At 44.4% G+C, this 13,035-nt stretch overlaps 1 protein-coding gene across 5 annotated transcripts in view; it reads left to right on the top strand.

Moving 5' to 3' along the window:
* LOC142257722 (synaptosomal-associated protein 23-like) overlaps positions 1-13,035 on the top strand; it is a 285,299-nt gene that overhangs the window by 49,068 nt on the left and 223,196 nt on the right. For 4 of the 5 annotated variants that reach the window (XR_012727647.1, XM_075329877.1, XM_075329875.1 and 1 more), the window contains exons 2-8: positions 1,289-1,391; positions 3,214-3,255; positions 4,381-4,429; positions 6,058-6,175; positions 8,562-8,591; positions 10,177-10,323; positions 11,358-11,502. Coding sequence is in view for 4 of the 5 variants with exons in the window: in XM_075329877.1 (XP_075185992.1) it covers positions 1,332-1,391; positions 3,214-3,255; positions 4,381-4,429; positions 6,058-6,175; positions 8,562-8,591; positions 10,177-10,323; positions 11,358-11,502 (591 nt within the window). In the remaining variant the exon portion in view is untranslated. The remainder of the gene's footprint in view (positions 1-1,288; positions 1,392-3,213; positions 3,256-4,380; positions 4,430-6,057; positions 6,176-8,561; positions 8,592-10,176; positions 10,324-11,357; positions 11,503-13,035) is intronic. The other variant, XM_075329878.1, reaches the window with a different exon arrangement.

Here is a 13,035-nt window from a genome sequence, read left to right as displayed (position 1 = left end):
TAAATAAGAAACTTGAATTCAGTGAGAGGCACCAATACTTTATTTTGCTCATTTATATAGCACTATTAACTCAACAGTGCTTTACAGACATGATTATCACTGTCCCCATCGGGGCTCACAATCTACATTCCCTATCTGTATGTCTTTGGAGTGTGGGAGGAAACGAGAGTATCTGGAGGAAACCCCCGCGAACACAGGGAGAACATACAAACACTTTGCAGATGTCCTAGGTGGGATTTGAACCCAGGACCCCAGCGCTGCAAGACTGCAGTGCTAACCACTGAGCCACTGTGCTGCCCACTATACAGTGCTAACCACTGAGCCACTGTGCTGCCCACTGTACAATGCTAACCACTGAGCCACTGTGCTGCCCACTGTACAGTGCTAACCACTGAGCCACTGTGCTGCCCACTGTACACTGCTAACCACTGAGCCACTGATGCCCACTATACAGTGCTAACCACTGAGCCACCGTGCTGCCTGCTGTACAGTGCGAACCACTGAGCTGCCTGCTGTACAGTGTTAACCACTGAGCCACCTGCTGTACAGTGTTAACCACTGAGCCACCATGCTGCTTGCTGTACAGTTCTAACCATTGAGCCATCTTGCGGCCCACTATACAGTGATAACCATTGAGCCACTGTGCTGCCCACCGTATGGTGCTAACCACTGAGCCACTATACGGTGCTAACCACTGAGCCATCGTGCTGCCCACTGAGCCACCATGCTGCCTACTACTGAGCCACCAAGCTGTCCACTGTACAGTGATAACCACTGAGCTACCATGCTTTCCTTTCCTTATAGTGCTAACCACTAAGCCATCATGCTGCCTGCTGTACAATACCAACCACTGACCCACCGTGCTGCCCTCTCCATAAAGTGCCCTTCTGTTTGGACTTCATTTGCTCATACAAAGCACAGGCTGAAGACGTTGGCTGTATGGACGGAGCTGCTTTGCAATAATACCGTCCTTTTGTCAACATGTTCTGTCAATAACAAAGTAACGGCTCCAGCATTAGTTATGGAGCTAATTCACAAGTGACAACCAACCTGTTGTCAGTGTGTTTTATAAAAACAAAAGTCTGCCCCTTGGTGCTTTTGCTTTTGGAGCTTCTTGTTCCTGGTGCTGCGTCATTGCTGATTAGCCGCTCGGTTGCGCCATGCTCTGTACACCACATCTCCGCTCTGCTCTGACCGTGCACTGAGGTTCATCACTAATGGGTGACACAAGACCGTAAGGATTGCCAGACCCTGACTTCTGCTTACAGATCCTTCATTCTCTTTACAGCCGCTGAGAGAAGACTCTGCCATCGTTTTCCACATAATCCACCATGGACGATGATATGACATTAGAGGATATCCAGCTGCGAGCAAACCAGGTCACCGATGAGGTGAGACCCCGTGTACAAATTAAAGAATGTACGTCTGGAACACCAATGTAAGAGAGAAAAAAGAGTAGGCAAAAAAGCACTCGACTCATCAAATATAATCAAAATATAAATACAAATATTTATTAGGAACATGAATGTGCAAAACACCGTTAAAACCACCTAAAAACACGTGGACACCTGTCCCATGGGCCCAGCAATACGGCACTAATGCATACAAAATGTACATCCATACATGATAATACAAGATGTTACAAAAATCTGAAGGGCAAATGAGGGTAACAAAGCATGGAATCACCTAAATAGATCTCCTTAAGGAGCATAGCCCTAAAACAAGTAAAGGACCATAATAAGCCACCAAACAAGAGGTCCAGAGGGGAACACTTACAAAAGTAGAGGCAAAAGTTCAGCCATGGTAAGGTGCCAGACAGATAAGCACCGACCCTACGCGTGTCGCCCTAATACAAGGGCTTCATCAGGGGAAGGTAATGGACAAAACAAAGAAAAGCACACATATAAATAGAAGGAAATTAATAAAACAATCAAATACCGGTGTTCCTGTGCTCAAATCAAGCTGTGCGTTCAGCTGACACGCCGGGCGGAAGTGGCCATTGGACCGGAAATACATCGGCGTGTAAGAGGAAATTTCTTCCCCTATTGCGCCGAAAATCCACAAATGCGCATGCGCGAGGAAATACCACGTAAACAGGCGATATAGTAGTGCGCAGGCGCCCATGCAGCTAACGGTGCCGAAATCAAGAGTAAATATACGCTAGCGCTTAGGTTTAAGATGACCCTATAGACTTGGAGAGCAATCAGCATTTAGAAAAAATGTGTATATTTTACAGAGGTCAAAATCAGAAAAAAGCAGTACACTATTATCAATAATAAAAGCATCTACTATTGAATAGGATTTTTGCAGTTCTTTACAGACAATTGCAAAGGCAGAGAAATCTTGACATTTCACAACTGTAGATTGATCCATGGGACAGGTGTAACCATACATATGGTATTTTACCAAGTACATGGATTGTCACAAAAATGAAAGAATAAGGGCAAACAAGACAATCCAGCAACACATTTATGAACCCACATAGCACTCAATAGAGAACATAGGAAAATCTGACACATGGTATATATATATGTAATCAACAGTAATTGAAGAATTCATAATCATCAAAACACAGGCCAATGAAATAAGAGGCCAAATAACTTTTTACATAACTTCTCATCATAGATTACAAAAACATCAGTAAGTAACATGAGTCAATACAATGGCTAAACATCTCTCATTCCTATTATTCATAGCAATTAGGCACATTCCATTTTCATGTTTTCACTTTTTTCAGATAGTCCATTGTATTTTTCAGTCTAGTATTCCTATAGCAGTTCTCCTTTTCTTCATTCCCCTATACATTGTGACTGGTGTGCAACTCTTTATCCTATTGTTTAGACCCCGTGTACAGACATAGCTTTCCCTTATCTGAGCCACCATTGCCCGACTTCGGCACGTTGGCCTGGGCTTTGCTCAGCCGGTAACGCACGTCCAGACAATGGGGAGACGTTTAGCTGCCATTAATTAGCTTTTGAAACTTTTTACATAAATAGCCCTTTGACATCAAAGGTGGTCATGTGATGCTTAAATACTCTGCGTTGCCACTGTAGAGAAATGACTGTTGTGCTCCCAGATTGCAGATGATGCAGGATCTTGCGTCATTACATAGACATAATAGTGCCCCATAGTACGGGCTGGTTAGGAGAGCGGACCCGGCCCCTATACATCCGCTGGTTTCCCTCAATCTGATGACTTTTCCTCTTTTTCCAGTCTCTAGAAAGCACTCGTCGGATGCTGACGCTGGCAGAACAGGTGAGGAGAATGATTTGTGCTCCAGTAAAGCGGATCCTGGTCCCCAGTGATTGTGACCCATCACTGCATACATGTAATCCCATAGTAGGATGTGACTTGTCTGGTCACAATGGCCGCCGTTACCTACTGGGACCTAATCTACACTTATGACAGGTCTAGGATGAGGGTTGTGTTTTGTAACTGGGTACCATACTTTTGGGGGGCATTTGTAAAAATAACTTGTTTTTGGGTTCATGGCATCTACAACACAGGCACCTGCGTAATAAATGTAATGTGCGGCGCTGGTTTGCACCTGATCTGCAGATTACATTAGGGGATTACTACATTGGAAATCCCCAGTTATGACGTCCCTAGCGTCTTAATATGGGGTCATGTTTGGGTGTTTTCTGCTTGTTAAAGGAATTGTTTGACCTTTTTGCCCAGAAGCATATCTCTCCCAGCTTTACAGGGACGGGTGTGCTCCTGATGATTGACAGTCCAGACCAGCGGCAAGGTGGTACCGCAGGTCCGGGCCATACTCGCTCCGAAGTTATTGGCAGAGTCTGTGTCAAGGGAGAGGTGCAGGGGACAAATCACATAATACAGATACATTACTGAATAACTGTTCATATGTCACCTGTTTTTTTCTTTTTAAATATGCCGCATTTATGTGTTTGTATTTTTTTTGCATTTTCTACTTCGTTTAGTGTTGTCTCTTACAAGGCTTCAGCTCAGTCTTAGATTGTAATGCAATTAAAGGAATCTGTCACCAGGTTTTGAGAGCAGGATCACATAGGGGCAGAGACTCTGATTCCAGCAATGGCACTTACAGGGCCGCTTAGTGCAGTTTTGATAAAATCCTTGTTTAATCAGCAATAGATTATCATTGCAGGACTACTCGGCGTGCTGCAGGTAGTCCAGCATATTCATGAGCTCTGTATAACTGCTAGATCTGCAGCAGAGAAAACAGTGATTTTATCAAAATGACAGCAAACAGCTCAGTAAGTGACACATCGCTGGAATCAGTCCCTGTCTCTACAGAGGGGGGAGCAAAAACCTGGTGACAGTTTTCCTTTAAGGGTGTATGTGCAGTGGGTTTATCTTGGCAATATCAGTATAGTGCTCCTAACACCACCTCTGTTGTAGAGTCAAGATGCTGGAGTGAAGACACTGACGATGCTGGATGAACAAGGCGGTGAGTTTGTGTTCCCTAAACCTTTTAAAAAAAATAAATAAATAAATAAACTAATTGGGGGGGAGGAGTTTAAAGAGAACCTATCGTGAAAAAAAACCCCACTATTAACCTGCGGATATGGGTCAATCTAGTGGTTGATGCAATTAGAGCCCCACTGCCGGGAGGAAATCAACTTTATTCCTCCCAGCAGTGTTCAGCTTCCGGGTCATAGAGGAGGCGCTAGCACGGGTTCAGTCACCGCTCTGTGTATGGAGAGCGGCGGCGGCTGTAACTGGCCCCCGCACTGACTGACAGCCGGCCTAAGGCTGAGCGGCTGACCTGCAATGCGGGGGGCAGATACAGCCGCCGATCACTATATACCGAGTGGTGACTGACCCAGCACTGCCCTTATGATTGGAAGCCAGGAAGATTAAAGTGGGGCTGTAAGTGCAAGTATGGGCAGGTTTGGAGCACTATTAACCTGCAAATTAACCCCATATCTGCAGGTTAATAGCATTTTGATCATGTGACCAGTTCCCTTTAAGGCTACAGTTCCAGATAAGGTAAATGCAGTGGATATTACACTGCGTATTCCCTGGTGGATAATCCGCCGTGTTTTACACCATAGGATGGAGCATGAGCATTCAGAAATCTCACGCTCATGCTGCGAAGTATGTTTGTAGCACAGAATGACTGGCTGCAACATAACTGACGAGATCCACAGTGTGCCACTTATACTGTGGATGTCAGTGGGGATGTCACCCGCTGCAATGCAAAGCTGCTGCTCCCCCCATTTCTCTTCACAATGAGGGGTCCGCCAGTAAATACGGTCACGGGAAGGGCTGTCTTTGCGCCTCTTTGTATAGTTGCATGCTCGGGGGCAGAACGATGGCAAAGGGCTACAGCAATGTCATTTTGGGCATTGACCTGTGTAAATGGACCTTTACCTTCTACTTGGAGGTGCACATTAAGTGCTGTAGAGCATAAAGGGAATTTGTCGGCACCGCGGCCACTAATGGGCTGCTTTGCTCACACCTCCTTCGGTTAAAACTGCCATTGATTGACTACAGCACTTACATGGCATAAAGCTGTCAGGCGGGTGCTGGCAGACACTGCTCCAACATGGCTGAAAGTGCGCCGCTACCGGAGGGGCGTCTAAGCTGTTTTTATTTTCAGTGGGATCCGATGGATAGAGGACCCCTTTAGAGTCCCATTCGCCCCCACAGTACAAACAGTCTTCCATTTTCATATACTTAGCAGGTTACCGCGCTAATGTGATGTGGTTTTATGTCCTCCTCGCGGGTGGATGGGTTTCCCACTTACTAATATTAGTTGGCCTCCTATGGGAGCGGATGCTTAGATTTTGAATCACATTGAGGATGGGACCGCTTGCAATCTCTGTACAGCGCTGCGCAATATGTTGGTGCTATATGAGCAATGCTAAATAATGAAATCCAGACGCTTTGTAATTTGCTGACTTTTTTATATTCATTATATCTGTTAAGGAAAGCAATAGGGAAAAAATCAGTAAGAAAAAATGAGTATCCGTGACACACGTCTGTACAGGAATCCATGGCGCAACAGATCAGGGATTGTTCTGAACGATTCAGTCATTTTGTAAGAATTCTTTTTTTCATTTTCTTTCGTAGAACAACTAAAACGCGTGGAAGAAGGACTGGACCAGATCAACAAAGACATGCGAGAGGCAGAGAAGAACCTGACAGAACTGAACAAGTGTTGTGGCCTTTGTGTCTGTCCGGGAAAGAGGTTGGTGCCTGCCCTTTAGTGGACCGCATTAAAAGGGAGGTCCAGGCTGAGGACAAAAGTCTGTGACAGCGTGTAGTGCGCACACTGTCAGGATTTCCCAGGCAAGCTGGCGGCCACGCGACTGCATGTATGTGGTTTACATACTTGCAATCACATGACGACTAGACACACTCAGGTACTCTCCATAGAATTGAATTGAGAGGAGCTGGACACGTCTAGTTGGCATGTGACTGCAAGTGTGTAAATTGCATTCATGCAGTCATTTGACCACCCACTCGCATTGGCAATACTGGTGAATGCGTGCGCACCACACACAGGGATCATAAAGACTTTTTTTTTTTTGTTCTCACCCAGGACAACCTCTTTTAATGTTTATTGGCAGCAGTATTCTATACAGTACAATACATTATTATTATTATTATTATTATTATTTATTATTATAGCGCCATCAATTCATGGCGCTTTACATGTGAAAAGGGTGTACATAGTATAGACAAGTACAATAATCATAAACAAAACAAGACACAGACTGGTACTGGAGGAGAGGTCCCTGCCCGCGAGGGCTCACAGTCTCCATCCTGTAAACACGAGTAGGACCACCAGTGTCCACCCCAATGCCTATCGCACAATTATGTCCCCTCTGAAATTGCTTCACAGTTTGAAAAAGTTTTGCAGTGTATCAGAATAGTGATTCATATCGGTACCAAGATGTCTTCACATTAAGGCCTCCTTACACATGAAACTAAAGTCATCCAATGCCGCTGTCATCTCCGGGGTCAGAGGAGTCTGTGTGTGAGGCCATAAGTGACTCTGGGACCTAGAACTACTCCCATATTAAAGCTCGGAAATGTTCACATGTGGAAGATTTGTGGCAGAAATCTCTGCTACTGACAATCCATTCCATCTGTCTGATCGAGTTGTTTCTGCAAACTCCATTCAGGGGAACGTGAACATCGCAGAAATCTTTGCAATACATTTTCTGTGTGACTATATACAGAGGTATCCTTCATGTCCAGAGAATAATGCCACAACTGATAACTAGTGATGAGCGGGCACTACCCTGGTAAGGTACTCTGTACTCGTAACTAGTGATGAGCGGGCACTACCATGCTCATAGTTACGAGTACAGAGCACCCGGGCATGGTAGTGCCCGCTCATTACCAGTTACGAGTACAGAGCACCCGAGCATGGTAGTGCCCGCTCATCACTAGTTACGAGTACAGAGCACCCGGGCATGGTAGTGCCCGCTCATTACCAGTTACGAGTACAGAGCACCCGGGCATGGTAGTGCCCGCTCATTACCAGTTACGAGTACAGAGCACCTGAGCATGGTAGTGCCCGCTCATCACTAGTTACGAGTACTGAGCACCTTACCAGGGTAGTGCCCGCTCATCACTAGTTACTAGTACTGAGCACCTGACCAGGGTAGTGCCCGCTCATCACTAGTTACGAGTACTGAGCACCCGAGCATGGTAGTGCCCGCTCATCACTAGTTACCAGTACTGAGCACCCGAGCATGGTAGTGCCCGCTCATCACTAGTTACAAAGTACTGAGCACCCGAGCATGGTAGTGTCCGCTCATCACTAGTTACAAAGTACTGAGCACCTGACCAGGGTAGTGCCCGCTCATCACTAGTTACTAGTACTGAGCACCTGACCAGGGTAGTGCCCGCTCATCACTAGTTACGAGTACTGAGCACCCGAGCATGGTAGTGCCTGCTCATCACTAGTTACGAGTACTGAGCACCCGAGCATGGTAGTGCCCGCTCATCACTAGTTACGAGTACTGAGCACCTGACCAGGGTAGTGCCCACTCATCACTAGTTACGAGTACTGAGCACCCGAGCATGGTATTGCCCACTCATCACTAGTTACGAGTACTGAGCACCCGAGCATGGTAGTGCCCGCTCATCACTAGTTACCAGTACTGAGCACCCGAGCATGGTATTGCCCGCTCATCACTAGTTACAGGTACTGAGCACCCGAGCATGGTAGTGCCTGCTCATCACTAGTTACCAGTATTGACCACCCAAGTATGGTAGTGCCCGCTCATCACTAATGATACGGTTTTAAGTCTTTGCTTGTAATTATACAGTGAAATAGAATAGATGGGAAGCATTGTCGTAACGCAATCAACTTTTTTGAAAATGCAGGCCTATCAGATTACTCCTAATCTTAATTTTAGATTATTCTGTCTTCCTCAAGGACAGATGTGACCATTACACTCCTCCTGTATTAGGGAATCACCAGTTCTGCCTTTTTCTTGCACCATGAAATCCTGTCTTTTTCTATCAATACTGCTTTGTCTTCTCACTAACACACGGCTTGGCTCCATTGCTTACGAGTCTCTTGTTTTCTCGTCTCTCCTTTGCCTACTAACATGAAGATTTCTTAGGAAGCTGAAGCGTCGGCTCAGGTTGGTGGTACGATATTACGGCTGGATTGTTTCCAGTTCTGATGAGGTGTCCTCCTGCATGTTACCCCCTGTGAAGCTGCATGTTTACAGTTGCAGTATATGTGTCTGTTGTCCTGTGCGGCTTCAGCTTTCGATATTTTGGGGACATTCATGAACACTGGTGCTGCTAAAATCCATGGTGCTGCTAAAATCCATGGTGCTGCTAAAATCCATGGTGCCACTCAAAGAGGGGCGCTATCCTGGTTCTCTGGCAGACACTGGTTTTCATACATGTCCATCCCTTTTCTTGATCCCGGATTGCTTGTGTCGTGTTTGTTCCTGGCTGCCGGTGTCATTTCTCCTGTTTTCTATGGATTGGCAAATTATTTATTTATTTTTTATATGATGAGTTTGTATAAACGATAGATTAGAAATGAATGCGATTATGGTGGAAATTGAAAAATGAAGCATAAGATTTCTTCTCCCACGAGTGATTTAATGTAGACTGCCCGGTAATCAGCCGTGCCATCTGGGCGGTCATTAACGTCTAATGAAATGTTCTGCTCTCGGAAATGTCTCTTACTGGGTTTATGTCACGTTCCAGAAGATAATAATGGGAAGAGGTCACTGTAAATGTCACTGGTGTCCCGTCAATACCTGGTATTTGTGTTAGGGTGTGCACAAGACGGGAGCAGATCACACATTGCAGCTAGTAACGTGTGTTACATCAGACAGGTTTTCATGTTAAGTTTTACTTTTTTTTATAATTTCTGGCAAATTTTTTTTTCTCCCATATCACAATCTGTTACAAATAAAAATAATGCAATATTTACACTACTTTTGGCTATTTTAAACTAACTTCCTGTCCTTTTTAAGAAATGCACACGTACATGAGCAGCAATAGACAGATTCCAACCCTATATTCTGTATTGATGCATCTAATGAGTGTGTGCAAAGGCGATTGTGAAGGGAGCACTGTGCGTTATCCGCTATGTAGAGAGGCGTTACCTGTCATAGTAATCCTGCCTCTTCTGATAATGAGCCTGCTGAAAAGACAAGAAGTTAAAGTCTAAAATTTCCCTAATGGCCAGTGTGAAAATTGTGAAATTTCCAGTTTTGTTTTTAAATGCCGCTTTTAGAAAAAAGCAGGATAACTCTTGTAAAGGGGCAGCAATGCATACACATGTATGTCACACATACACTATACATACTATATCAGTTGTGGCCATTACCTCCTGTGCTCAGTCACAACCAGCCAGTGGGCGACATGTTGTTTCCACCGCTCCCTAAGGACATGATGGAAGGATACTCCTAAATAAGGGTCTGTAATGAGAATAAGATAAGATGGGGACTGGCGCAGCACCTTATTCTAGGGAGCTGTAAAATGACACATAAAAGCTGTTCTGAATATTTTTGTTTTAATTCTTTTACATTGGGTATTTATTGTTGAGTCTTGATGTGTTTTCATTGGCTTGCAATAATCTTTTCTCTCTCGCCTTATTGGGGGACACAGGAAAAAACATGGTCCTGTGTCCCCCTATGAAGGCTCAGAGAAAAAGATTTTACGGTGCGTACACAAAAATCTTACTTTTAATCTCTTTACCAGGCCAAAAAATTTTGAAACTGGAGACGTGTATAAGAAGGCATGGGGGAGCAAGGAGCAAGGATCAGACGATGTGGTCTCCAAGCAGCCCAGACAGGTGAACGGCCAGCAGCCGAGCGGAGCCGGTCAGAGCGGAGGATACATAAAGAAGTAATTATCACTATGCTCTGGTATCACTTTAGTCATTGGTCATGGAGAAGACATGATGGGTTGTAGATCCATTGCAGTTATTTCTTCTTAAAGGGAATCTGTCAGCAGGTTTTGGTACCTAGCATGATGTAGGGCAAAGAGACTCTGAATTCAATGATGTGTCACTTAGATTACTGGCTGCAGCCCTTCTGACACAATTGGATTTTTTTTTTTATTTAGCAATGTAGCAGAGCTGAGTGAGCTGCCCCCGCCCACACCAGGCTCTATAGAGATTGTACATTGACAGTGAGGTGTCAATCACAGCAAGGGGCGTGGCAGACTGTTCTGCACATGACATTGTAGTCCAAGCAATGATAAGTCCTGCTGCTTAAATAAATATATACAAATAAAGAAGAAATCTGACCTTGACAAGACTGGCATCCTTTAATGCTATGTTTTAACCCTTGCAGCATGCCGTTTTCAGCTTACATAGCAAAAACCTCCCAACAAATTCCTTTTAATGAGTTCAGTCATGCAACAATTGTCTATGAATCCTACTTGCTCATACGCAGCACTGCAGCTTCATGGTTTATAGGACTGCTGGAATAACACTGTGTAGTTTGCAGATCCCAGTAGTCCGCATCTGCAGAAGTCCCAATGCTGGATGGGCAATATGTTGGTGCAAACACTTTATTAGAAAAGTTGCACCCCTAAAACCTGTGTTGGAGCGGAGAGCTGCTCTGGCAAACACATCCTGTCCACAAATTAGAAATGTGCTGCGCCCCATCTGAACGAGATCCATGTATCTCTTAATCATCCAGCCTTAGTCACTGATAAATCTGCCGCATTTTCCGCCTGTCCGCTCTACGTTTTCAGATTTTATATTGGAAGGGGTTAATCAGCCACGTAGTTTGCAGGCAGACATTTATTTTTTTTTAAACATGGGCTTTTTGCTTCCATGTTTGGGTTTATTCTAAAATGCCACTTTTTAATTTTCCATTAAATTACTCCCATGTGTGTGCGTGTAATCAATAATCTCCTGGTCTGTGGTGTAGGGTTACCAACGACGCCCGAGAGGATGAAATGGATGAAAATCTGCAGCAGGTCGGCAGCATCATAGGAAACCTAAAGCACATGGCTTTAGACATGGGCAACGAGATTGACAGCCAGAACAAAATGATCGACCGGATTAACGAGAAGGTGAGTCCTGTCCGCGCTGAAATCCTCAGGGATCCGCTCTAGGAATCATGTTTGTCGGATTACTTTACCAACCTTGTGTATATATATAGTGTCCTGTATACAGAGCGTTATCACCGCACCGCTTCTATCAATCTGGGCCGGTTATAGACAAAGTGGGGTCCTGGCCAAAAGTAAATGTTCCAGCATAAACAATCCAACAATTCAATTACTCAATGAATGACGATCATTCTGCTCATTTGTTGGGTAATTTCCAAATGTTCACACCTCTGAGCTCTCGTGTGTGCTGCTGATATGTTTGTGTGGATGCTGCGCATACACATACGATACACACACACACACACACACACACACACACACACACACACACACACACACACACACACACACACACACACACACACACACACACACACACACACACACACACACACACCAAAAGGAAATAAGTGTGTGTGACAAAACGTGTAATGGCAATAAATTTCTGGGACAAATACTTCATTATTAATGTCAAGGGTGCCACACGCCCACGTACATGTAGAATTGGGCACAATTTGGCCATTTTCACTTGGGGGTGTACTCACTTTTGTTGCTAGCGGTTTAGACATTAATGGCTGTGTGATGAGTTATTTAGAGGACACCAAATTTACACTGTTATACAAGCTGCGCACTGACACTGTACATTGTATCACAGTGTTGTCTCATTGAAATATTTTTATTTTTTTTTTACAAAACTGAGGTGTACTCACTTTTGATGTTCTGTAAAATATATAATACGCAGTTGAAACATGTACTCGGCTGTGTTAAAGGATGACTATATACGGTGACAACAAGCAGAAATATTGCCAATGACGGGAAATTGAAACAAAATATATTAGATCTGGGGTCTCCGCTGAGTGTATGGGCCACACATAGAGAAACTATTTGGAGGGGTTGTATTCTTTGCAGGACAAAGTGACATTTTTAGTGATGATAGGTTTTTTTTTATACACCTTTAAATCACACTTTTTTGAGCATTATTTACTTGTTTACTATAATAAACGTGTGCTTTTTTCCACTATATAATATAAAGAATTTTCAGTAGTAGAAAAGTCATCCTTTTTTTTGTTTTAATTTCCTCCTTGTAAGTAATATTTTGCAATTGGCGCCATATACCGTAGTACTTTTGACCAATATATTGTAGCAATGTTCCCATCCTGGTCCTCATCCTGTCGTACTGTCGCCCATTCTTGGTCCCTGCCGTAACGTCGCCCATTCTTGGCCCCTGCCGTAACGTCTCCTATTTATGCCACATTATGCCATTTTCATATATTAAAAAAATTCTTCTCACCTGTCCTTTGATCCCTCAGTATCCTCTGTCCTGCTTCTTGCAGCCCGCAGGCCTCCTGACTATTACGGCCCTATGCCGGGGGCCGCAGCCATCTGAGCTTTACTTCAGATGACTGATCTCCACCGAGGCACAGAGGAACACTCTGCAGAGCTTCACCAATGGTAGCCGCCGGCCAATATGAAGCCGCAGGTGACATCATACAATGA

Source organism: Anomaloglossus baeobatrachus, chromosome 12 (assembly GCF_048569485.1).
Source record: "Anomaloglossus baeobatrachus isolate aAnoBae1 chromosome 12, aAnoBae1.hap1, whole genome shotgun sequence".
Lineage (NCBI taxonomy): Eukaryota > Metazoa > Chordata > Amphibia > Anura > Aromobatidae > Anomaloglossus > Anomaloglossus baeobatrachus.
The sequence above is the reverse complement of the archived record's forward strand: the minus strand, read 5'-3'. Positions and strand labels throughout refer to the sequence as shown.